The sequence below is a fragment of the Tasmannia lanceolata genome, unplaced genomic scaffold, assembly GCF_043159265.1.
Source record: "Tasmannia lanceolata isolate RefF3 unplaced genomic scaffold, GAP_Taslan_0.1 ptg000012l, whole genome shotgun sequence".
NCBI lineage: Eukaryota > Viridiplantae > Streptophyta > Magnoliopsida > Canellales > Winteraceae > Tasmannia > Tasmannia lanceolata.
The window spans coordinates 25867385-25895012 of record NW_027518689.1 but is presented as its reverse complement, the minus strand read 5'-3'; the positions used below and the strand labels follow the sequence as shown (position 1 = coordinate 25895012).

At 38.2% G+C, this 27628-nt stretch overlaps 1 protein-coding gene across 1 annotated transcript in view; it reads left to right on the top strand.

The window, feature by feature from the left end:
* The first annotated feature begins 1450 nt into the window (after positions 1-1450).
* Positions 1451-27628, top strand: part of LOC143887136 (tryptophan synthase alpha chain-like) — a 59155-nt gene continuing 32977 nt past the window's right edge. Inside the window, exons 1-4 of the mRNA XM_077391241.1 lie at positions 1451-1667; positions 9633-9779; positions 9861-9926; positions 16924-17032. Coding sequence (XP_077247356.1) covers positions 1485-1667; positions 9633-9779; positions 9861-9926; positions 16924-17032 — 505 coding nt within the window. The 5' untranslated portion in view covers positions 1451-1484. The remainder of the gene's footprint in view (positions 1668-9632; positions 9780-9860; positions 9927-16923; positions 17033-27628) is intronic.

Sequence of the window (27628 nt, the reverse complement as noted above, 5' to 3'; positions counted from 1 at the left end):
AGCTTGATCATGAACCCTCTTTTACACGAACAAAACTTCGCTCCAGTACAGTTAGGAGGAAGTTCCTTCAGTACAAATATGTGGCCGAGTAAAATTATGGCATGTGTTGCTATCCTAAGAAATAGGGGTTAAGGGTATTTTAGTAAATACAAGCACACGAGTATATTCGAAGGTGCTGAAGGAACTTCCTCCTAACCGTACTGGAGCGAAGTTTTGTTCCTTTTACACTGTTTTGAAACTAAAAACCTGGATTCTAAAATCCGTGTAGTCAAACGGCCCTAAAGCTCTTGTGGAAAATCAATACAACCTTTCAACCCTCTAGTAGTTGATCATTGGAATATAGTGAATCAATTGGATTTTTTCCCATATAGCCTCCTTTATTAGCTCCTTTCCCTTATGATTGGAAGGAAAAATGTTTCAAAAAAAAAAAAAATCTTGTCCCAAAAAACTAGGGTAGAGGGCATCCCACCTTCAATTGATCTAAACCATTCATTTGATAGCCCATTAATAAAGGTTGAGAAGTTTTGCAAGTATCCCGATCCTTACATGTTACAATAACACATATTTTGCCATATGAGATCATGGAACTTACCATAGCATAGTGGGACGCCACCGCCCCATGCTGTATTACAATGAGGTGATGCCCAAGTACGTTATTCCTCATAAAAAAGTGTAAAAATAAGGACCAGGTTCTCCTCAAGATTTTATATGGTGTAAGCCCCTGTAGACCGTTATTTTTCAAAAAGTATTGTATGTCCCACACCATAGGATGATCAAAACCAACCATTATGCAGTTCCTCTATAGATTGGAGGGCTAGGATCATCCCATAAAAATGATTTATTTGCACATTTACGTTGTGGCTCATCAAATGGATGCTTTGGATCATCTTATTGTGTGTGGGCCATACAATACTCTTTGAAAAATACTAGGGCTTACAGCCTTACACCATATAAAAACTTCGATAATGGCATCAAATCCTTATTCTTTACACTAAGCCCGTGTAGTCTAGTATTTTTTCGAAAAGTACTGTATGGTCCACACAATAAGATAACTGTCTATCTGATGGACCACAGCGTAAGTAGGCTGTGCCTTGTGATACCAAATGTGAAGACTGTGTTTTGCTACAAAATCGTGACACCAGTTGTCAAAGATTTTGGTAGCTATAATTAGAAAAGAAAAATCCATTCTTACCAAGCCTCTCCTATTGTTTATTTTTAGAATACTTATAATGGCACTAACATGTTTTGATAACTACACTAACTCTCCTTGTCTTTTCTTTTTAATTGGGTTGTCACAGAATTTTGGTAATCGTAAATTCGTAATTAACCTTTTCAGCTGGTTAAATAAAAAGCCAAGGTGATTTAGTGCAACTATCAAAACGTATATTAGTGCATATATCAGTACCCTTTTTTTTGTAATTATAAATAACCCTCTTCTAAACCCTCTCTTCAAACAACAGTTCCGTTTTTTCTTCCGTACACTGATGGCTCTTGCGCTCCAAAACTCATATCTCTTGTCTTCAGGAAATTGTAAGAACCTTTTAATCCATCACCATAAGCCCACTTTTGTTGTTTCTTCCAAATCTTTCAGGCCTATGGCTTCTCTCAGCCTTGCCCAGACCGTAGGAATATCCGAAACGTTTTCTAGATTAAAGAAACAAGGCAAAGTAAGCATTTTTTTTTTTTTTTTGGGGTTTTCTTCTTTTTTATTCTCCCATATCAACCCTATTCTCGTTTTTGTTACTGGGTATTTCTTATCTTCGCTTTTTCTTGTTTGTTATCCTGTTATATCGATATTTCTTGCCATGATTTGAATTGGGTTGTTCTAATTTTTTTTTTTTTTTTGGTAAACTGGATGTGGGTTTTATGTAATGGGTAAAACTGGATGTGGGTTTTATGTAATGGGTAAAACTGGATGTGGGTTTTATGAGGGATGAGAATGTTATGATGTGGAAGAAAACATACAGAAAAACAAGAAACAATTTCCCTCGTCCGGGGGGAATCCCTCTACGCTGCTGCGCAAATTAAAATTACGATAATCTTCAGATAGTTTCTGCTATTACAAACAACATACATAAACCTTCTGAGAATAACTTCTCTAACTGACTCCTAAAAACTACCCACAACATCTAACTGCATGCATGACCTAATAACCTATTTGAACTGCTCAAACCAACCTAACTACTGCCACCACATCAGGGCTGACTACAACAACACTTAAAATATAACAACAGAGAATAAAAATAAACAAACAACTAGATGAAAGGGTTACAAATTAGGACACATATCATTCCGTCCCTCTCAAAATCAACCTTGTCCTCAAGGTTGAAAATCTGGGTATTGTTCCTTCAGCTTGTACCATGGCTCCCATGTGGCATCATCTTGACTTGCATTAGACCATTGCACAAGCACTTCAGTGACGGCTCTGTGTTTCTTCTTCACCATCCTTCTATCCAGCACAGCTATTGGCACCACTCGAATTTCACCTTGCTCATTCATTGGTGGAAGACCTCCTTGCAAAGGAACACCCTGTCCAAGCTTCTTCTTGAGATATGACACATTTAATACTGGATGAATTCGAGCTCCCTCAGGCAACCCAAGCTTGTAAGCAACTGTACCTATCCGCTGCATAACCTGAAAAGGGCCGTAATACCTAGGGGCAAGCTTCATGTTGGCTCGAAAAGCTATAGTAGTCTGACGGTATGGCTGAAGACGAAGGTAGACCCAGTCCCCAACTTGAAACTCACGTTCAGTTCGATGGAGATCAGCCAACTGCTTCATTCTATGCTGAGATTGGTGCAGGTTCTCCTTCAATAGTCGAATTATAGCAGTCCTGTCCCGTAACTGTTGTTCTACAGCTGCAACATTGGTTCCTCCTGGAGTGTATAATGTTACAGAAGGTGGGGTTTGTCCATAGACAGCCTCATATGGGGTGATCTTAGTGGCTGAATGAAAATTGGTGTTGTACCACCATTCTGCTAATGCCAACCATTTAGTCCATTGTTTAGGCCTGTCACCAGTAGTGCACCTCAAATAATTTTCCAGACAACGGTTAACCACCTCCGTCTGCCCATCTGTTTGGGGGTGATAGGAGGAACTCATTTGCAACTGGGTTCCTTGTAGACGAAAAAATTCTTGCCAGAATTTGCTCAGGAAGATAGGATCACGATCGCTTACTATTGTTAGAGGCATACCATGCAATTTGAAAACATTGTCAATAAATACTTGTGCTACAGTTGCGGCTGAATAAGGATGGGCCAATGCAATAAAATGCGCATATTTACTTAGTCGGTCTACAACAGCGAAGATGACACTTTTCCCAAAAGAGGTAGGTAGGTAGACCTTCAATGAAGTCCATAGAGATTTCAGTCCACACGCGGTCTGGAATTTGTAAAGGTTGCAATAATCCGGGTTGAGCTATGTTTTCCCCTTTGTTTCGTTGGCATTGGTCGCATTCCATAATAAAGCGTTGAACATCAGACCGCATATTTTTCCAATAGAATGCTCTTCTTGCTCGCTTGAGTGTTTTTTGTACTCCCGAGTGGCCCCCTTCTGCACTGTTGTGCATTTCAGTGAGTATTGCCTCTCGCAAATTAGAATTTGGTGCCAAAACCATTCTCCCTCGGTATCGAAGTTCCCCAGCATTCAAGGTTTAACCTGGTCGGGACTGTGGATCCGCTGTAATCTGTTCTATTATTGTCCGAAGATCCGGATTATTTGCCCCATTCTTCTCGTACAGCATCCATCCAAGTAGGGTGTGGGGATGTGATGGCCTTTAGTCCTACCTCCTCTTCATGTTGTCTCGACAATGCATCTGCAGCCTTATTTTCTCTGCCACTACGATATATTATCTCATAGTCATACCCCAACAGCTTCGTTAACCACTTTTGCTGCACTAATGTGGTTATCCTTTGTTCTAGAAAGTATTTCAAACTGAGATGATCTGTTTTAATTTTGAAATGGTGACCGAGCAAATATGGTCTCCATTTATTTACTGCATACACTACAGCTAGCATCTCCTTCTCATATGTAGAAAGCCCTTTGTTTTTCTCAGAAAGTGCCTTACTAGTGTATGCTATAGGTCGCCCCATTCTGCATTAAAATTCCTCCTACCCCAGTCCCTGATGCATCACATTCAACAACAAAAACTTCAGTAAAATCAGGAAGGGCTAAAACAGGTGTTGTGGTCATTGCCTGTTTGAGTTTTTCAAAGGCCAATTCAGCTTATGGGTTCCATTTGAAGGCATCTTTTTTCAATAAAGCTGTCAGTGGTCCACTAATCTTTCCATAGTCACGCACAAACCTCCTGTAGTAACCAGTGAGCCCAAGAAACCCCCTCAGTCCTTTGATAGTCTTTGGTTTTGGCCATTGTAACATGCATGCAATCTTTTCTGGGTCAGCAGCTACACCTTCATGTGATATAATGTGTCCAAGATACTCCAACTTTTGACACCCAAAGTTACATTTTGACATCTTCGCAAAGAGTTGATGTTTGCGAAGTAACTCCAGAGTGGTCCTTACATGCAATAAATGCTCATCCCACCCTGTACTATACACTAAGATTTCATCAAAAAACACAATTATGAAATGGCGCAGATGGGGTTTGAATACCTCGTTCATTAAACTTTGGAAGGTTGACGGTGCGTTAGTCAAGCCAAATGGCATGACTAGGAACTCATAGTGCCCTTCATGTGTTCTGATTGCAGTCTTTGGTATGTCTGGTCCGTATACTCTGACTTGATGATAACCGGAACGTAGGTCAAGCTTGGAAAAATACTTCGCCCCACGTAATTCGTCTAATAGCTCATCTATTGCCGGGATTGGAAACTTGTCTTTTACAGTTATTCGGTTTAAGGCCCGATAATCTACACACATTCTCCAACTATTATCCTTTTTCCTAACTAATAACACTGGAGAAGAAAAAGGACTTACACTTGGTCTCACTATTCCAGCCTCCAACATCTCTCGCACCAATCGTTCTATTTCATTTTTTTGAATGTATGGATAGCGGTATGGGCGCACATTTGGAGGTTCACTCCCTGGCAGCAAGGGTATCCGATGGTCATGATTCCTTTCTAGTGGAATGGTGGTGGGTTCCGAGAAAACATCACCAAATTCCAGAAGTAGTTGGCTCATGGCAGGTTCATGATGGCTCTCTTCCTGCTTGTAGTCCAAAGAGAAAAGTTGAGCAACAGCAGCAGAGGACGGTTTCTTCAGTATCTTCTCTATTTGTTGTTGGTCAACTAGCTTAACAGTACCCCTTTAGCACCTCGTAAAACATGCTTTTTTCCATTAGTAGTGAATTCCATACGCAGATGTGCAAAATCCCACACAATGGGGCCTAATGTGGCCAACCATTGTACACCCAACACCAAATCACAGCCGCCCAATGCTAGGAGCCGTACGTCAGTCACAAAATTTGTTCCTTGCATCGTCCATTGGAAACCCTTACACACAGCAGAACTGGTTAAACGCCCGCCGTCTGCAACAGTAACCTCGAAAGGATGAGTCTGTTGCATTTCACAGCCTGTTCTTTTTGCCACCCTCGGATCTAAAAAGTTATGTGTGCTTCCTGAATCTATGGGAATCACCACAGGTCGGTGCTTAATGTATCCTCTTATCCGCATAGTATGTGTAGTAGAAGATCCCGCTAGTGCATGGACTGAAATTTGTAACTCTTCTTGCGCTTCTTCATTGTTTTGATTGTTTGAATCTTCATCATCATCTTCCGAATCTCCGGCTTCAAGCAGAAATAATTGGCGTCTCTTACACCTGTGACCCGGTGTGAACTTTTCCTCACAATTGAAACATATTCCCTTCTCTCTCTTCTCATTCATTTCAGCATGTGTTAGTCTGCGAATGGGTAAAGAATTAGGCCCAAAGGCTGGTTTTGAGGCTGCATTCTGATTCATTGTAGGCTTGACAAATGTAGATTTTTGCCTTTTGGCCATACTTTCAACGTTTTCTTCTTGCAATTTTGCTAGGCCAACAGCCTGATTGACGTTAGTAGGCTTGAACATCAACACTCCAGGCCGTATCTCTTCCTTCAAGCCACTTGTAAAGCAGCTCACATAAAACTCCTCAGAGAGACCTTTGGTACGGTTTGATAGCTCTTCAAATTTTTCTTGGTACTCTTTGACAAACCCTTTCTGTTCGAGTTTGGTCAGTGCTCCCACAAAATCCTCATAGACACTTGGCCTGAAACGTTGGCAAATGGCTTTAACAAACTCGTCCCATGACACCCTACCTTGCATCTTTTCAAACCATTGGTACCACTGAAGTGCCTTCCTCTCCAAGTGAATTGAAGCTAATGGTACCTTATGATCATCAGCGATGTGGTTAAACTTAAAGAACTGCTCAACCCTATATATCCAACCCAACGGTTCTTCTCCTCCGTCAAATTTTGGAAATTCCACTCTTGCATATTTTGTATACACCATACAATTTGCTGTTGTTGGACCTGTGTTTGAATTATGTCTCCTTGGCTTTCATGATTTTGGACAACCGAGGCAGCGAGTTGGTTGTACTTCAGATCCATAGCGGCTATAAGTTGTCTCATCTCCTGCAAAACATCTGCTTGCTTGTCTGTACTTTCACGAATGTGACGAATCTCCAATTCCATCTTCTTTGATTCCTGTAGTCTAGTTCCTTCAGCCATCGATTATTAGCAGAAACATGCCAAGATCGTCGCTTTGATACCAAAATGATATCATCTGGAAGAAAACATACAGAAAAACAAGAAACAATTTCCCTCGTCCGGGGGGAATCCCTCTACGCTGCTGCGCAAATTATAATTACAATAATCTTCAGATAGTTTCTGCTATTACAAACAGCATACATAAACCTTCCGAGAATAACTTCTCTAACTGACTCCTAAAAACTACCCACAACATCTAACTGCATGCATGACCTAATAACCTATTTGAACTGCTCAAACCAACCTAACTACTACCACCACATCAGGGCTGACTACAACAACACTTAAAATATAACAACAGAGAATAAAAATAAACAAACAACTAGATGAAAGGGTTACAAATTAGGACACGTATCAGAGAAAAAATAGTGATGCATGTTTGAGAATTTGGTGATCGAATTGTATAAGTATTTATGTCGATTATTTTAATTGTCAGGATGTGTTTCAGTGTTATTTCAAGTTTGTTTTGTTGTTGAAGTGTTTTTTGGTGACAATAGGAGATTTGCGACTACTCCTTTAGTGTATTAATATTTCAATTGTTTATTAGTTGTGTTTGATAGTACTGTAAATAAATTGATGGCAGAAAGAACTATAAGCATTGATATGCTCGACATTTGATTGTTTGTTAATGATGTTTGGGGTTCAATTGTCTATTTGTTATTCTCAATGACCTTGTCGTAATAGGACGGTGGGAAAAGTGATGAAAGCAAAGTTCTTGAACAGGCCTATAATTCAGCAAAGATTATTCAAGAGAAGAAAAAGGTCTACCAAGATTCAGTAGTAGGCTTCAAGCCATCCAAAACATCATGCTAACATCAATAGTGGGCCATATAGTGTTTGTCACCAAAGTTGTCAAGTTTGGTCATTGTGTTTTATTATGTAGTGTTTGAGAGATTCTTATTCAATTTCTAGGCAAAATTTGAGCAGATTTGGTGGGCACGATGTAATGAAAACGTAAAAAGTGTTTTCAGGACATCAATATATATGACAATTTGAGCCATTTCAAAAAAAATAAATATATATGACAATTTGAATTTTTATTTTTGGCTGCTCCTAGTCCTAGGTTGAGCTAAGGTTAAAGTGGATCTTGCATCAATGGTTAGGATTAAACTGGATTTTAAGGCATTTTGGCACACACACATGTACACACACACATATTCCCTTCCGGTTTGGATTTTGCTTTCTTTGATCATGTTCTGATAAAATCTATTGCCTTTTTATCGTTATAGCATTGTTTGTAAAGATCTTGTGGATTGTTCAATTCTCTAGCAAGTTCTTTACTTTTGGTGGGTCCCTTGTAGTTTTTTTTTGAATTGTAGGGTCCCTAATAGTTTATTTGCATAAAAAAGTATAATCAATAAGGTTGAGTCAGTTGATTTGTATCTGTTCTCCAATCATGTCATAGAAAAAGGATGTTGGGAAAGTTTAGGCACTCATATATTAGCTATCTATACTTTTATTAGTTGATATTCATCTATCTTGAGGGATTTTTACTAGAACGAAATGTAGGCAACACGAATACAATCAAGCATCGCTTTAAGCTATGTTTGTGAAAAGGAACTGAGTGGTAAACTGTCATGGAAGGCTATTGATTCGTTGGTAATATTTACAATTTTGTCAAATTTCCCATGACCAGCTGGTCTCTATTGATGATTGCAATCTCTTAAATTAAATATTTGGCTCTCTTGTTTAGAGGTAAGGACACTAATTCTGTTGCCAATGGATGATGGTTCAATGGACTGCAGAGTCAATGTGCTGGATCTTATTTTTTAGGAATTGCAAGTAAATATCATAGTGGTCTTTGTATTTGTTTCTGTTGCCATGTGCATCTAATCAGTTTTTTTTTTGAAAGAGTTAGCCAAATTATATTAATGAAAAGAAAAGAGCAAGAACAAAGCAAGGGTACTCAGGGAGGAAGTGAATCAAAGAGTGCCGAAGACTCCATGAAAACCCCCGCCTTAGCAAGACCATCCGGCGGAGCGGCGAGCATGATTGAAGGCCACAGAGAGGGGTTTCACCAAATCAAACATTTTGTCAAATAAATTGTCAAATCTCCGTGGTGGCTTTTGAGGACCCCTAAGCCATCGTATCACATTCAGTGAGTCCCCTTCCACTATCACATTATCAATGCCTTCTCTCGATACGAGTCTCAAGCCATGGTGCACTGCCTGCGCCTCGTATTCTGTAGCATCTTCCTCACCTAGAGGACCTGCAAAAGCTCAAAATACCTCCCTCAGTTCATTTCTTAGAACTCCCCCAATTCCAGCAGGACCCCGGTTCCCCATGCTAGATCCGTCACATTATCAATGCATCTAATTGTTTTTGGTGAGGGTTAAATGTAAACTTCTCTCAAGGGGATGGTGTGCTGTCCAACTAATGGAGAAATACATGGAGACATCCGAAACATGTCATGGACCAGAGAAATACATGGAGCCTTTTTGGCTTTAGAGCAACCCCTAGTGACAAGATTCTAGTCTGCATTTCTGTGTAAATTGTCGTCTTCTTTCTTTTTTTTCAAGAAGGGATGAACATTAAATTTAAGAACATAATATTTTTGGGCTACTGATATTGGCACTACCATTTTTTAATAATTGAACAAATTTAGCCTGTTTTTTTCTTTTATTTTTGGTTCTGACAGCTTTTTGGGTACTGTAATAACCTTTGGCAGCTGTTATTATAATAAAAGACACCATGAGTTAGTGCAATTATAAAAACATGGTAGTGGCAATATCCTTAGCCTATTTTTATTGCATGGATTCCAATCCATATCACTTGATATGGTAATTTATTCTGCATATATCTGTTCCCGGTTAATATGAATTTGGACCTGACTTTGCTTGGTGTGCTTTGGCATTGATATAGTGTAGTCTCATCTATATGATGACCCAGTTTCTTTCAACTGAACATAGCATCTAACAAGCATGTCTTCACATAGGTGGCGTTTATACCTTATATTACTGCTGGTGATCCTGACCTTTCAACAACAGCAGAAGCACTGAAAGTGCTTGATTCTTGTGGCTCGGACATAATTGAACTGGGTGTGCCTTACTCTGATCCTTTGGCCGATGGCCCTGTTATCCAGGTTTGAATGTGCGGTACTTTTTTTTTTTTTTTTTCCTGTTGTTCTTGCTCAGGTGTTTTAGTTTTTTTCAATCATTTTTAGGCTGCTGCGACTCGTGCTCTAGCCAGAGGGACCAATTTAAATGCTATTATTTCCATGTTAGAGGAGGTAGGTGGCCATTCTGATCATCACATTTATGATCGAAGTTGTTTTTATATGCGTGCGTGCGTGCGTGTGTGGGATTTTCTAGGCAATTTCACGGAAAGCCATTTGGTGGCTGACACTCACTTTCTAGCAGATATGTCATATGTCTTATTCATTTAATTCATCTGAGGTGGCTGTTCTCTCCGGCAAAAGTCAGCCACGAAATGGCTTTCTGTTATATTGTCTAGCAAATCCCTATTTATTTGTTTCGTTAGCTCTCTCTCTCTCTCTCTCTCTCTCTCTAGATACATAAATGGATGCATGATTGTTTGAAAGCAAGATTTCACACATGAACTGATTGGTCGCTGTTTTTTTCTTTTTTGAATGGTGAACTGATTGATCACTGTTAAAGTAAAAGAAAGAAGAATATTCTAGAATATAGGGAAGAGAAAGAAGGAAAAAGAAGAAAGAAAGATGTTGCAGGGTTTGGTAGACACACCCCAAAAGCCCATACCTTTCACACACACACACACACACACACACACACACACGTGTGCACATACATGAAACACTCGACTACTCGCTATGTAAGTAGTTGCCTGGTTGTCACAAAACATTGTCATTGTCTTGCCAACCATAAAGCCGATCTCTTCCATAAAAGTCTCCAACCACATTAACTCACATGCATTATCAGCTGTCCCACAATATTCTACCTTTACACTAGAAAGTGCAACCACATTTTGCTTCTTCTTGTCCAAGTCCCAAAATTCCCTCCAACTACTATATTCTATAGGCGAGCATCTCTCGAAAGGAGATCTTGTTTCAATTTGTATTAGAAAAGATTTACACTCAAGCATTGTTTTAAATTTCCACCAAAATTGGCACAAAACGACTAAATGTTTTCATTTTCTTCCCAACCAAAAACTATGCCGAAAGTGATATGTATACAGAAACCAAAACTGTAAGTATATTAGTGGCATACTTTATCAGCATATGTTACATATTTATATTTATATGAATTGCATGTTGAAATATAATATATGTGTTTTTTATGTATATTTATATGAATGACATGTGAAATGTGGTATTACTAAATTATCAAAGATGCACGACAATGCATGTCATTATATATTTATATGTTCAAGGTTGTTAAACGATTATGCATGCTTGTATTGTTTATGTGATGTTTTCTAATGTAAGTGTGTATTTGTGCTTATTCTAGCATATCTTGAAGTTTCATCTTAAAATCCTATAATTTGTATATGTTTTCATACATTTTCCGTTATTTGATAGGACTTCCACTAAAATTTACAACATAAACCGAAATGTTGCCGTTTCCATGACGACCGAACTGAAACCGAAATTTAAAATCTTGCTTTCAAATGATTGTTGTTTTTAAAGATAATTCCTCTACATGGTGTGTAACAACCCGGATTTTTACTGCACGGATCGCTACAGGCAACAAAACATATTTATTGCCTGTAATTACACAGCGGAAGGTTAAAGTTGAAATACAGGTGTGACAACCCAAGAGGGGGGGTGAACTGGTCAATTAGAAATTTTAGGCTTAATTAAGGGAAGATTAAAAATTAATCCATTTAAGTAAGCACTAATTAGTCCAACCCTTATTCAAATAGGTATATCAATAAAAGCTAGGATTTAGACTTTCTAATCATGCCCATTTAGCTAATCCTTGTTTAAATAAATATTATAATGCTTAGGGTTTAAACATTTCAATCAAGTGCATTTACTAATCCTTGTTCAATCAAAAGCACAAATAGAAGTTAAGTTAAAGATTACCAATCACCACACGTGCAAGAGAAGGAAAGGAAGAGAGAGAGACAATGAAAACAAGATTTATAGTGGTTCGGTCTATCACAAGACCTACTCCACTCTTCACGTCCACGCGCGAGTTCCACTATCTCGATCCTCCTTCAAGGCCGGATCAATGAGCCATTACATGACCAAGTTTTTCCATTCTCAAGGGCCAAAGCGAAGCCCATCTGCACGAAGCCTTCGGCGAGAGGACACACCATCATACGTCGTCTTCACCTTTCTTAACGGGCCGAAGAGGAGACCCTCATCTTCACAATTCTTAACGGGCCGAAGAGAAGACCCTCAATGAAGAACAAAGGAAATAAAAACTCTCGTGCCTCTTAATAGGCGGATTACAACTATAACAGCTCACAATCACTCCAAGAAAATACAATTGTAAAGCCCTATGGAGTGCCTCTTGAAAGAATGTGAAACTACAAGTTCAAAGAGAAATGGGAAGTTGAAGCTCAAAGAGAAATGAGATTTTTCGTTTCAAAAGCATGTAAAGATAGGTTTTAATGATGTATATATAGTGTATTTGAAAATATGACCGTTTGGGGTAAAACTGTAAATAACTGGCTTGAAAAAGTCAAGCAGAAAATGCCCCAACGGCTAGTTTGCCCGACCGTCGTGGTCGACCGAGCCACCTCGGTCGCCCGTCCCTATCGGGCGTCCTTATATATTTTCAAATTTCTTATCGTCGCGGTCGACCGGCCCCATGGCGATCGTCCGGAGAGGCTAACTTGTTAGCTAAAAAATTCGGCTAAAAAACCTATCCGCGGTCGACTGACTCATTGCGGTCGTCCGCCAAACCCAACCTGGATGTTTTCTGGATTTCCAGAAAATCAATCCACGGTCGACCGGATTGTCCCGGTCAACCAGCTCGATAAATTTCAAGATGTTCTGGACTTCCAGGTTCCATCTCGCGGTCGTCCGGAAAAGCCCGGTCGACTGGCCCTGTGTGAAATTCCATTTTTAACTTTAAAAATCAGGGGCTTTTGGGCCATGGTCTAGGGCTTAAGTCCTAGGTTTTCAAACACATTTTTGAGTGTGTGTATGGTTTTTCAAAGATGTAAAAAGTTAAGTATGAAAACCATTTGAAAACCTTTTGAAAGTGCATTTAAACATAAAATCAAGAGGACTCCAAATACATTCTAAAAATGAATACCATGAGCCTTCTTGGAATGTGTCGGCTCCTTTGCACTTTCTAGGACTTCTTCAGCTTGAGTGAACATCTTTAACTTGATATGGCTCATGTGACTTCTCCTCCAATTTTCAATGCATGTTGAGGTACATGAGGTGTCACCAATGGCTAGTTCAACTCCAAGCTCTTTCTTAACACTTGTTGGGAATTTGTGGAATCTTCATGATGAGCTTCTTGATTTGAACATCGTCAAATGAGGATGTCTTCACTGTAGGTGCAAGCTCTTGATTCCTTTGCTCCTTGATCCACAGCCATGTGTTGAGATGAGTTGTGTAATGGCGATTATGACATGAAATTCCTGTATATAACACAACACCTCAAAGCAACACATTAGTCCATAAATGCTAATCGATTTGGTTTGCTAGCATCAAAACAAGAGGTAAGGTGAATGATTAGACCCATGGGAACCCTTGGGCTTACAAAAGTACATCCTGAATTTACAGAATTTCCAAGTATGACATATTTAAAACCTTTGTACATCTGAGGAGATTGACTAGGTTCATCATTTCCGTATTTCCTCAAGTTGCTTGCACACTTCTCTTAACTAAGGTTCCTCATTGACAAATACTCCCGCATCCAAATTTTCAAATCCTGGTGGGAAAAAGTGGGTTAGGAGAGCAAGTATATAGAAGCTTCGACAAGTAGCTGAAATTAATAATAAGAGACAGTTCTATAAAAAATATGCGGTATTTTGTATAGAACATAATGTGAATTTAAAACTAATACTAATAAGATTTTTTATAGAAACAATTTAACCACATAGTAAAACAAACCATTTAAAGCCCAATAGTTTCCAACTGTTTCTATTTCTGAAGTTTCCTTTAACGATCCGTCTCACCCTCGTATTGTCCGCTTTGGACTTGGCCCGCTTCTGCTTTTGGGTAAGTCGACGGCTCAGAGGTACAAACACATCACACAAGAGAGACTATCGTACATTTATCTCTTCCATTTCTTTCATTTATCATTTTCGTTCAAACTTTTCGTGCATATGAAATCCAACATTTCATTTCATTTTCCAGAAAACACATTTCATCATTTTGAAACAAATATGATTTGATATTTTCCAAATGTAAACAATGAATATTCGAAGTAAAACAGACAAGAAATATCTGAATAAAACAACATATAATCATATCCCCATCACTTTCATTGAGATAAGATACCAGTCGAGTCTAGCTATCACCTGCTTTATCAAACCTGAGAAGTAGGAATTTGAAGATGCTTGACCTTGAAGATGACAACGATCAGGGAGAAGTGATTCTCCTAGCCTTTTCTTTCTTCTCCCTCTCTTCCTCCATTTTCTTTCTCTTTCTTCATTTTCTCTTCCTGGCTGCTCTATTTATAGGAAAAACTGAGGGGAATAGTATCATGTGAATAGTTTTTATGCATAATAATTGTTATTTTTACCGGGTATTACATGGTGTTCCCTTAATATATCTCAAAATACATCGAATTACGGAGACCGATGATCAACAATAGGAGCATGCATAATTTGGTTCACTACACTTGCAACAAATATAATACCATGATGTGTAACAATTATATAAATAAGCCTTCCAACAAAGTATTGATCTATGCTACATTCCTAAAAATTTATCTCCTACATCCTTTACTAGCGTGATATTATGATTTACGGGGGTACCAATAGGCTTAGCTCCTAAAATACCCATTCTGATAATAAGTCACTAATATGCTTCCCCAGTGACAAGCTGATATTGAACATTGATTTGTCTACTTCAATCCCAAGAAAGTACCTCAATAACCCAGATCCTTGGTTTGGAGTTGCTCCTTGTAAATACCTCTTCAAAGCGTCAATATCCATATGATCATTGCTTGTGATGACATTATCATTAAGTTAAATAGATAGATAGATAGATCGATTGATATACAGATAAATCTATTAAAAAATATCATTAAGATAAATAGCTAGGATCACAATGCTAGTACCTTGTCTAAAAACAAATACCAAGTGATCTACATAGCTTTGGCGTCCCAATAGGCTTAGCTCCTAAATACCCATTCTGATAATAAGTCACTAATATGCTTCCCCAGTGACAAACTGATAGTGACAAGCTGATACTGAACATTGATCTGTCTACTTCAATCCGAAGAAAGTACCTCAATAACCCGTATCTTTGGAGTTGCTCCTTGTAAATACCTCTTCAAAGCGTCAATATTCATATGATCATTTCTTGTGATGACATTATCATTAAGACAAATAGATAGATAGATAGATCGATGGATATACAGATAAATCTATTAAAAAATATCACCAAGATAAATAGCTAGGATCACAATGTTAGTACCTTGTCTTAAAACAAATGCAAAATGATCTACATAGCTTTGATGAAGCCCATACTTGGTGATAATGAAACTAAAATTTTCAAACCAAGCACGGGGAGTCTGTTTGAAACCATAAATTTCCTTTCTCAATTTATCTAACCTTATCTAAGCCCCCCAAAGCAACACACCCCATAGCCCATATAAAAATTCTTCTTGAAAATTTTGTAACATCTATATGCTGCAATGGACAAGCTTTATTTGCAGTAATAGAAATTAATTATTTGAACTGAGTTAAGCTTGGGAACATGTATTGTGTAAGTGTATTAGTGCCAAACATTTGAGTGTACCCTTTAGCTAATATCAAATTGACTTTTAGCCTTTCAATTATACCACAAAGAAGATACTTAACCATATGGACCCACTTACAATCCACGGCATGCTTTCCCACTATCAAATCATCAAAGTCTTATGTGTTGTCGTGTGTAAGAGCCGTCATCTTCTCATCCACCAATAATTGGTAATGACTTTTGAGTTTTGACATGACATAGGCACAGTGGCAAAAGAAAGAGATAATGCAAAATGCTTGTAGGAATATGAAAAATTATCAAAGGAAACCAAATGGGCAAGAGGATGATGAGTAGAGATCCATTTACCTTTGTAAATGGAAATTGGAATATCAAGACGGCCAGGAGTGAGAATTGAACTAGGATATATAGAGTCATAGACAGAGGTTAACTGATTTTCTTGCCGACTCAAGATATTTGGTGCTTCTTTTACTCTCATTCTCGTATAAACCTACAAGGGCTCCTCATTGGGTATATTATTCGGAGTAGAGGAAACATGTACTGGGTAAAGAAGGAGATAAAGGAGTGCCAAGTGGAAGAGGAGCGAAATTTCCTACTAGCAAATCTCTCTCTCTCTCTCTCTCTCTCTCTCTCTCTCTCTCTCTCTCTCTCTCGTGCGCGTTCACACACGCCCCTGTGTGCTCATACACACATTTATGTGTCTCAAAGTATATGGGGACATGTTTGCGTACTGCTTTTGCTTGTACGTTACACCTTGCTAGGGGTCTAAACGGATCGAATTCGAAGCGGATATGGCTATATCCGAATGCGAATTTGATTACAGTATACACTATCCGATTTCGGATTCAAATTCGACGGATATTTAATATATATTACCGAATTCGATTACGGCGGATTTTGTTCGAATTCGGATAATATCCATATCTGTTTATCCGGTAAATTGAAACCGTCTATCTTATCTTCGATGGCTGGGATCTTACCATCCTTGATTTCAAATAAATTCGGACATAAGGATACGGATGCGGATATTCGGGATAAACGGATGTACTTCTCGGATGCGGATGTTAAACGGATCGGATGTACCATTTACTAGATTCGCATATGCTAAGAGCCGGATATCTCATAAACGGATTCGGATAATACGCTTGAAACGGATTTGGATAATATTCGCTTTAAACGGATTCGGATGCGGACGGTAATCGAATTTTCGAATATCCATTTACACCCCTACACCACGCATTATCATGTTGTTCTATACTTCCATTACATCCTTTTTACTATAATTTCTATTGTATGCTGTACGCTTTAATTTTTTTTTATCCATTGGACGTTTATGTAAAGCCTTTTGATCTGGTGCATTATTTATAAATTCTTATCAAATTCTGACGCCGGGATCTCATCATTGCCTAAGCAGGTGGTCCCTCAGGTATCCGCTCCAATTGCATTGTTTTTATATTGCAACCCAATAATTAAGCGCAGGACTCAGAATTTCATGTCTACCATAAGAAATATTGGCATACGTGGTAATGTACAACATTAACTGAGATAATTACTTAGATTGAATATTGAAGACATTGATGCTAGTGTTCTTGGGTTTGGCTGTTCATATTGATGTCCATTTTGCTGGAATGATACATTCAAATCCAAGAGACAAAATATCATGATTTTCTAAACTAATAAATCGAAAAGATGCATGGTTTCTGGTGGGAACTTGTCTTGCTTATATATGGGTTTGGAACAACTGTGGATTATATCCATCATATTAGCAAACTTCACTTTAGTTTAACTTCACTTAGACCAACTGTGGATTATATGAGCATTTGTATGCGACTTGATGATTTTGCTGAAATCTCTGTTATATTCTTTGTCTAATTTCTCAAAAGGAGCTATTTTATGCATTTTAGGAACTAGCCAGTCTAATTTTTTTTCCTTATTGTATCTGGAGCTCTTATTCATCATCTAGCCAAAGGAAAAAGTCTTTGGGAGATCATTGTTGTTCCTTTTTAAGGTTGCTTTTGCTTGTAGATCAATTTCTTCCTCTCTTTATCTCTTTTTGAGATTTCTTTCACTTGATATTCTGCCTAAAGAGTGGACACATTCAATTACTATGAGAAGAGTACATACTCTAGCCATTTTTTTAAACTCTAGTCATCTGATATGTAGTTTTGACACATAGCAGGGTATGAAAAACTATGAGACACTATTCATTTCATATCATTACAAATTCCTTTGTGAATTATTGAACAAAGTAGTTAAAATTAGTTGTTACTAGTTCAACTGCTGAAGTTGTAGTTGTGTACGGAGCCTTGGCACATATGACTTGTTTACTTATGTAGATTCAAACTCTTCTTAGAGAAATGGTGGTAGGAATTAACACTCCTGATATATTACATCGCGACAACCAAGCTGCAATGCATATCACCTAAGCCTTGCATTTCATGAGAGAACTTAGCATATAGAAGTTGATTGTCACAATTTGCGAGAAAATAGCTACCAAAAAGATGATCACTATTGCATTTATCAAATATGAGACTCAGCTTTCTGATATTCTCACCAAGGCAGTTATTCACAATCGACTCTGGATTATACACAAGCCGCCGTTATCGATATGTAAGCTCAAGTTTGGAGAAGTGTTGAAATGTAGTAGTTTATCATTAGTTTATTTCTATTTTTGGTTATTTTGAGATTACTTATGCGGTACAAAGATAGATTTGTCTGTGTTATCCTCTCCGAAGTTTATAAAAAGGGAGACTAACCACAAACCCTATTCCACGAAAACCTCTTCTATTTTATTCTTCTTTCCTCTCAGTCTTCTTTCTTCTTCTTTTTTGAATGTCAAAATAAATTTATTAAGATTGCAGACCGAGATGGTCAATATACAAGAGAACAAGAGATACAAAGTAATAGGAAAGAAAGTTCACTACGACTAGGGGGAAGACAAAATCCACAGTACAATCATGGAGGGAGGTGATCGAAAAGTGCTAACTCTTCCCTAGACACCCCTTCTCTTGTCAATCGACCAGCATCCCAATTTACGGATCTCCTCAGATGCTGATAAGAAATATTACCCCCCCTCCCCCCTCCCCTACCCACAACCACCACCACCACCACCACACACACCCACACACACATAGGAAAGGTCATGGATCTCCTCACATTCTTTCTTCTCTCTTTATGTTTCTTCATCAACCACTATTAAGTTTTAGTACATTACATCAAGTTTTTGGGTGCTTTCTATTTTTACTTTTAGTGATATCATGCTTTATTGTTGTTGAACTCTTAGCTCAATTGGCATGGTTTTAAATTTCGGTTTCGGTCATCAGCATAACAGAAAGAAATTGGGAAGAACTAGTGGAGGTTTTGAGAGGGTTCATGGAGGACTGGGTTTTGGCAATAGGAATGAGGCAGGAGAAAATATTTTGGGGTTTGTAGTGGCATATGATTTGATGTTAACAAATACTTTTTTCAGAAAAGTGATTCACACTTGATAACCTTTAGCAGTGGCACCAATTGTAGCCAGATAGATTTTATCCTCACTAGGAGAGAGGACATAGCTTCGTGTCAAGATTGTAAAGTCGTACCTGGGGAGTGTGTAGTCACACAACATAGGCTGGTGGTGTTGGACATATGCATCAAACGTTGGAGGAGAGAAGATAGAGATGTTAGGTATCCGAGGACTATGTGTTGGGATCTCAAAAGGGAAAAACTAAAGATGTTTAAGGATAGACTGCTTAAAGAAGGACCTTGGAGTCTTGACGATGGGACTAATATTATGTGGAATGGAATGTCTAGTTATATCAGGAAAGTGGCTAGAGAGGTACTTGGAGAGTCTAGAGGAAGTGGACCGCCGTCTAAAGACACGTGGTGGGGGAACGAGGAGGTTCAAAAGGCGATTAGGTCTAAAAGGGAGTGTTTTAAATGCTTGCATAAGTGTAGAAATGAGGAGAACATTGAGAAGTATAAATTGGCTAGAAAAGAAGCTAAGAAGGCAGTAAGGGAAGCTAGAGGCAAGGCATATGAGGATTTGTACTACAAGTTAGGGACGAAAGAGGGTGGAAAAGATGCCTACAAGCTTGCTAAGATGAGAGAAAGGAAGAGAAGGGACTTGAATCATATAAAATGCAACAAAGACGAGAATAAAAGATTATTAGTAAAAGAAAACGAGGTTAAAAAGAGGTGGAGAAGTTACTTCGATAAGTTGTTTATTGGAGAACCTGTATCGAATTTGGGAGAACTTGATAACGCTTTTGATGATACAGACCAGAGGTTTGTTCGTAGAATCTAGGGGTGTAAATGAGCCAAGCCGAGCTGAGCTTGGCCCAGCTCGGCTCGACTCGTTAAACTCAACACCTGAGCTCGGGCTCGGCTCGGTCAGGCTCGCGAGCGGCTCATGAGCCTTACCGAGCTCGCTAATGGGCCAATTGGGCCCCAAAATCCTACATATTTTGGGCTATTTTGGACCTGTCCTGGACAATCAAATGATTCAAATTAAATAATTACATTAACCTATAAGGGATTTAGGGTTATAACTTATAAAATAATATATAATATATATATATATATATGTGTATATATAATATATATTTAAATATATTAAATTCTTAAAGAGCCTCAACGAGCCGAGCTGAGCCTGGCCTAGCTCGGGCTCGGCTCATTAAGGAATCGAGCCGAGCTTGAGTTGAGCCCTTACCGAGCTGAGCTCGAGCGAGCTTCTGAGCCCGAGCCCAAACTGACACCCTTAGTAGAATCCGAACATTAGAGGTAAGAGTAGCGTTGAAAAATATGAAATTAGGTAAGGCTAGGTGGCTGACGATATTCGGTGATGTAAGTTTGGTTTGGTTAACTAGATTATTTAACAATATTTTGAAGACTAAGAAGATGCCTGATGAGTGGAGGAAGAGTACATTAGTACCTATTTATAAGAATAAAGAGGATATTCAGAGTTGCACAAATTACTGGGGAATTAAGCTAATGAGTAACACCATGAAGCTTTTGGAGACGGCAATTGAGCATAAACTAAGAAAAGAGACTAAGGTGGCGGAGAATCAGTTTGGCTTCATGACCGGACTATTGACTATGGAAGCTATCTTTTTGATTAGGTGGTTAATGGAGAGATTTAGAGAAAATAAAAAGGACCTACATATGGTTTTCATTGATTTGGAGAAAGCGTATGATAGGGTTCCCAGGAGTATTATGTGGTGAGTCCTTGAAAGGAAAAAAGTGCCTACTAAATATGTTGATGTGATTAAGGATATGTACGATGGAGCAGTAACTAGTGTCAGAACCACAGATGGCACGTTTAGTAAGTTTCCAATTATAATAGGACTGCACCAAAGATCAACTTTAAGCCCTTATCTTTTTACGCTAGTTATGGATGAGCTTACGGAGGGTATCCAGGATGAGGTGCCGTGGTGTATGTTATTTGCAGATCACATAATATTAATCGACGAAGCCAAAGCAGGAGTAAATGCTAAGTTAGAGTTATGGAGAACTACTCTGGCATCCAAAGGTTTTAGACTGAGTAAGACTAAGGCAGAGTATATGGAGTGCAACTTTAGTAATGTAAGGAGGCAGGATAAGGATGCAGTAAATATGACTGAACAGGAGATACCTAAGAGGGATATCTTTTGTTATCCTGGTTCAATTCTATATAAGGAAGGAGAGATTGAAGAGGATGTTAACCATAGAATAAGAGCAGGTTGGTTGAAGTGGAAGCTTGCCTTAGGAGTTCTGTGCTACCGTAAAATTCCTACCAAGTTGAAGCGAAAGTTTATAAGATAGCTGCGAGGCTAGTCATGCTGTACGGCTCAGAATGTTGGGCCACCAAGAAGCAGCATGTGCATAAGATGAGTGTAGCGGAGATGCGAATGCTTAGATGGATGTGCGGCCACACAAGTTTAGATAGACTTAAAAATGAAGACATTCGTACAAAGGTGGGGGTGGCACCAATTGAGGAGAAGAAGAGAGAGCACCGCTTATGATGGTTTGGACATATCCAACGTAGGGTTTTGGATGCTCTAGTGAGAAGAGGCGACTTGTGCCAAGTTGATGGAGTTAAAAGAGGTAGGGGTAGACCAAAAATAACTTGGGTAGAAACACTGAGGAAAGACTTGATAGCTGGGAACATAACAGAGAACATGACCTTGGATATGATAGAATGGAAGGAAATGATCCACGTAGACGAACCCAACTAGACCTGGGATTAGAGCCAGGTAGATTCCTTTCACCTTCTTCTTGAAATTTTTCTAAAGGATTCATTTAGCCAACCCCAACTAGTTTGGGACAAAGGCTTTATTGAGTTGAGATGAGTTGAGTTGGTCATCAGCAAAACAGAAACATTTTTGTTTCAGTCCGAAATTTTAGCCGAAATCTTGTAAAATCACAAAAATATTTTAATATGAAATCATGACCGAAATCCAGGCAAGATTCTTCACCATTAGTTTTTCTTTTAACATTTTGTCGTTTTTTTGAAATATCTTAAAGGAATCTCATCGTTCTTCTCTTTTCTACGAGTGGAGTTGATTTTTGCCCGAGTTTCTGTCGACATTTTGACAGAAACTTTGCTATTTTTATCTGAAAAGTTACTTGTTTCACATATTTGAACCAAAACATCAAGAAATCTCGAAATTTCAGGTTTCAGGTTGGTATTGACAGGTTGTCATTGGTCCTAGACATTGGAACTATCTTGGCACCATTGATATGCTATTCACAAGGGGGGATTTCTTCACCTCGAGTTGCTTTTTTGTTTATTGTTATTTTTTCTCTTGTATGGTGAAGTGATTTTTCATGAATTTCAACTGATCTTTCAGTTTTCCAGGGTTGCTGATTTGTGAAGGACGTCAAGAATGAAAGGGGGTGGTAACTTTGAGGCTATGAGAATTCGTCTTTTAAATCTTTTAGTATTTTCCCAAAGCCTAGTGGATCTCATTTCGGTAGTAGCCGAAATCGAAACATTTCTTTTTGGCCAAAATTTAAAACCATGCATGTGCCCATTGTTTCAACCCATTGGGTGTAATTCCTCCTCACCTATCAAAAATTAAAAAAAGAATAAAGACGCTTTTATAAACATATTTTGTAATAATATTTATTTTAGTGTTATCATACAGTTGTATCGATACATATGCTGTGTTTTCCATGGTTTCCGTGTTTGAGACATCATGTCCATGTCTATCTCGCACTTGTGCTTGTATCTAACCACCCGCATGTGCTTGTGTATAAGTTGCATTCATTATAAGTTGTCAGGTAGGTGGTTCTAACTCATTTGTTAGTCAGAGGTTTTTCCTTGCAAGCTTGGGTACTTCTTTCCTAGAGTCTAGACAATGGATATGACACAAACCCTTCTTCACGATATCATTTCTTGTTACCACGGCACTATCAGGGCAGTTATCATTCTCAATATAGATCAAAGATTACCATTCAAAAAAAAATATTGACAAAAGATTCCTCTTTTCTGTTTTCCTTAATTTCTACGAAAAGTTATTGTAAGCCCAATGGTTCCCACCTTGGCATTCCCATCATATTTTGATGATTCCAATACACAAGTGATTTATATCACTAATGTGTTTGAATGTCTAAGTTGTAGATCATAATGGTGCTAAGACAAGATTGCTTGGATTGAGGCCAAGAAGCTCTCATTGGACCGCTTATGAAGGCCAAAGACATTGGCGATCCAAGAAGAATGAAGACTTGAAGAATCCAATTGAAAATCGAAGTCATATTAGAATGTATAAGATCCAATCTTAGTATTAGATTTTAAGAGGCATAAATTAAGTAAATAAACACACCCTAAATGTTTAAGTGATTGTCCTTGTGGTGTTCCAACACGTTGGAACCCTCATAACAATCCCAACTTGGTGTAAAGTTGGAAGCCAAATCAAATATGAAACAGAATTGAAAATCTGCCTGGAAATAGGCTTCTCGGAACTCCGAGAAATCCTCGGAGCTCCGAGATTTGGTCCAGTAGCTTTTTCCAACTTCTGTTTGTATTCCCGGAACTCGAGATAATTTCTCGGAACTCCGAGAATTTCTTGGAACTCTGAGAAAATCTTTCGGAACTCCGAGAACACTATAACGGACCGTTGGGAACTTTGCCAGAATTACGACTATGCCCCTCAAACGGTCATATTTGGTTTTTCTATATATATGGGTATTCCCACCTTCCCAATTATCAATCCTAACACTCTAAAACTCTTTTTGAACATCCTACGAGTGAATTAAAGCTTGTTTTATGCCTCTCATCCTCCAAGATTAGGATTTGGATCATAGGCTCAATTTGTACATCTTATTCAAAGTTTGTAAACCCTTGTGAGGGATTTTTTTTGTTCTTTATTTCTTATCAAGAACATTGTATTCGGGCGAGTGTTCGGAGAAGCGGAGCCCACTCTCCGTGGTGAGGATTGCCTACAAGGTTAAAGCAATTGGAGTTGTAATCGGCACCGATCTTCGCCGAAGTTAAGAAGATCAAATAGTAAAGCCATCAACGGGTTTGGTTGGTGGAGTGGAGTAGGCCTCGCGTTGGAGGACCGAACCACTTTAAATCTTGGGTGCATTCTCTCTTATCTCTTGCTCTTTATTTGCATTGCACCTAGGATTTAACTTGTGTGCTTAATTTTCATTTTTGATCTCTTAACCTTCAAAATTGGGTTAGAAGTTTTCAAAAGATTAAAACTTGTTAGCAACTTAATTTTACCTCCTCATTAGTTGCCGTACTCGGACCACCCTTGGAATTTCACTTAGTATCAGAGCCTTGGCTCTTAAAAGATTTTTTTTTCTTAAAATCTTTGGTAAATTTTTTTTTAAATTTTTAACAAGGGAAAGATCATAAGATCTTTGGCAACTTTCTAATTGTGAAATGACAAATATAAATGGAATCGGACTTCCGGAAGGCCATTCCACAACTAGACCTCCTTTCTTTGATGGGTCCAACTATGGACATTGGAAGACAAGGATACGTATCTATCTTCTTTCGATAGATGTGGAGCTTTGGCATATTGTAGAAAATGGCTACACTTTGCCTTCCAAACCATTTGAAGAATGGAATGTCGTAGAGAAAAGGCATGCAAATTTAAATTACAAAGCTATAAACTCTTTGTTTTCGCCTTATCTACGGAGGAGTTTAATGAAGTAGCTCTTTTTGATTCCGCCAAGGTTTTTTGGGATACTCTTGCCGTTACCCATGAGGGAACATCACAAGTTAAGGATTCCAAAATAAACTTGTTAAAGAGCAAATATGAAATGTTTAGAATGGGTCAAAATGAAAGTATTTCCGAAATGTATACCCGATTTTCTAAAATTTCTAATGAATTAGCTAATCTTGGTAAATCTTATCCTACTGATGAGCTTGTGAGTAAGTTGCTTAGGTCTCTTCCTCTTTATTGGGATCCAAAGGTCACCGCCATCCAAGAATCTAAAGATCTCAAGACGCTAACTATGGAGGAGCTTGTGGGATCTCTTATCACTTATGAGATGCTCCTCACTAGCCGTCAAGAAGAAAATAAGCCGAAAGAGAAAGAAAGAGAAAGTCGATCTCTAGCTCTAAAGGCCTCCAAGACGGACTCATCATCAAGTGATGCGGATAGCGATGAGGAAGAAGCGTTAAGGAAATTTAAAAGCTTATGGAGAAAGAAGCATAAAAAGGATAAAAACAAGAAGAAAGAAGAAAATGTAGTAGGAGGATTAAGGTGTTATAATTGCAAGAAGACGGGACACAAGAGACCGGAGTGTCCACTTCTCAAGTCATCTTCCTCAAAGTACAAGGGAAAGAAAGATTGGAAGAAGAACAAGGGTCTTGTAGCCGCTTGGGATGCTTCTAGCACCTCGGGAAAGAGCTCAAGTGAAGGGGAAACTAAAAAAGATGATCTTTGCTTCATGGCATTCACCCATGAAGATGAGGTAAATTCTAACCCCTCTTGTAATTCATCAAGTAGTGATAGTGAAAAAATATCTTATGATGAATTGTGCTTTACCTTGCATTCTCAAATTTCAAAAAATAAAGTTCAAAAGAAATCTATTTCAAAATTAGAAAATGAACTTAATATTTTGAGAAATGAATCTTCTTCTTCCAAATCTCAAGCACAAATTGAAAATTTTAAACTTGAGATTGAAACCCTTAAGGGTATTTTGGATGAGAAAACTTGCCAATTAGCACAATTTCAAAATGTGGCAAGCTCTTCCAAATCTTATGAAGATGAATTTAATGATTTTTTAAATCAAATACCACATCTTCATAATGAAAATGAAAGGTTAAGATTATGTCTCCATAGATTCCTAAATGGTGACAAAATCATTGACATAATCTTGAAAAAGACTAGTCATATACCTAATCATGCATTTTATGATAGGACTAGTCCATCTAACCCTCATGTTAGATGTCATTATTGTGGAATCAATGGTCATTACCAATTCCAATGTGCATCTAAAATTAGGGATTGTGGTGGAACCAAGAAGGCTTGGGTTCCCAAAGCCCCCATATGATTCTATTCATATGTGCTTAGATTAGGGGCTAGCAATTAATAATTTGTATATCTTTATCTTTGATTTTTAAAAATCCCCTCTTGTATTGAATTTTTATTCCCAATAGGGGGAGTTTTATGTTTGTCTTTTTCCTTGAAAAAGGGGGAGCTTAAAATTGTAAATTTCATCCCTTTGTTTTTCTTTTACCCCAATCTTTTTGATTGATGCCAAAGGGGGAGAGAAATCTAGTGTAAGGAAATATATGCATGCTTTTATTGGAAAATCTCTTGTGCTTGTCATCATAAAAAATGGGGAGATTGTAAGCCCAATGGTTCCCACCTTGGCATTCCCATCTTATTTTGATGATTCCAATACACAAGTGATTTATATCACTAATGTGTTTGAATGTCTAAGTTGTAGATCATAATGGTGCTAAGACAAGATTGCTTGGATTGAGGCCAAGAAGCTCTCATTGGACCGCTTATGAAGGCCAAAGACATTGGTGATCTAAGACGAATGAAGGCTTGAAGAATCCAATTGAAAATCGAAGTCATAGTAGAATGTATAAGATCCAATCTTAGTATTAGATTTTAAGAGGCATAAATTAAGTAAATAAACACACACCCTAAATGTTTAAGTGATTGTCCTTGTGGTGTTCCAACGTGTTGGAACCCTCATAACAATCCCAACTTGGTGTAAAGTTGGAAGCCAAATCAAATATGAAACAAAATTGAAAATCTGCCTGGAAATAGGCTTCTCGGAACTCCGAGAACACTATAACGGGAAGTAATTTGTGACCGTTGGGAACTTTGCCAGAATTACGACTGTGTCCCTCAAACGGTCATATTTGGTTTATATATATATATATATATATATATATATATATATATATGGGTATTCCCACCTTCCCAATTATCGAATCCTAACACTCTAAAACTCTATTTGAACATCTTAAGAGTGAATCAAAGCTTGTTTATGCCTCTCATCCTCCAAGATTAGGATTTGGATCATAGGCTCAATTTGTACATCTTATTCAAAGTTTGTAAACCCTTGTGAGGGATTTTTTTGTTCTTTCTTTCTTATTAAGAACATTGTATTCGGGCGAGTGTTCGGAGAAGCGGAGCCCACTCTCCGTGGTGAGGATTGCCACCAAGGTTAAAGCAATTGGAATTGTAATCGGCACCGATCTTCGCCGAAGTTAAGAAGATCAAATAGTGAAGCCATCAAGGGGTTTGGTTGGTGGAGTGGACTAGGCCTCGCGTTGGAGGACCGGACCACTTTAAATCTCGGGTGCATTCTCTCTTATCTCTTGCTCTTTATTTGCATTGCACTTAGGATTTAACTTGTGTGCTTAATTTCCATTCTTGATCTCTTATTCTTCAAAATTGGGTTAGAAGTTTTCAAAAGATTAAAACTTGTTAGCAACCTAATTTTCCCTCCTCATAAGTTGCCGTACTTGGGACCACCCTTGGAATTTCAGTTATTCTTCACAAACACCTTAATGACAGACTCTGCCACTTGACTCACTCCAAATGGAGAGCCTATGGGTAGTATTCTCCAATGAAGAGACAATGAACTTCTGATTCTCTTGTACAAAAATTGATTAGGTGCAATGGAAATGAAGACTTGTTTCTACAAAATGGAAATCCATCATCTAGAAACAAAAT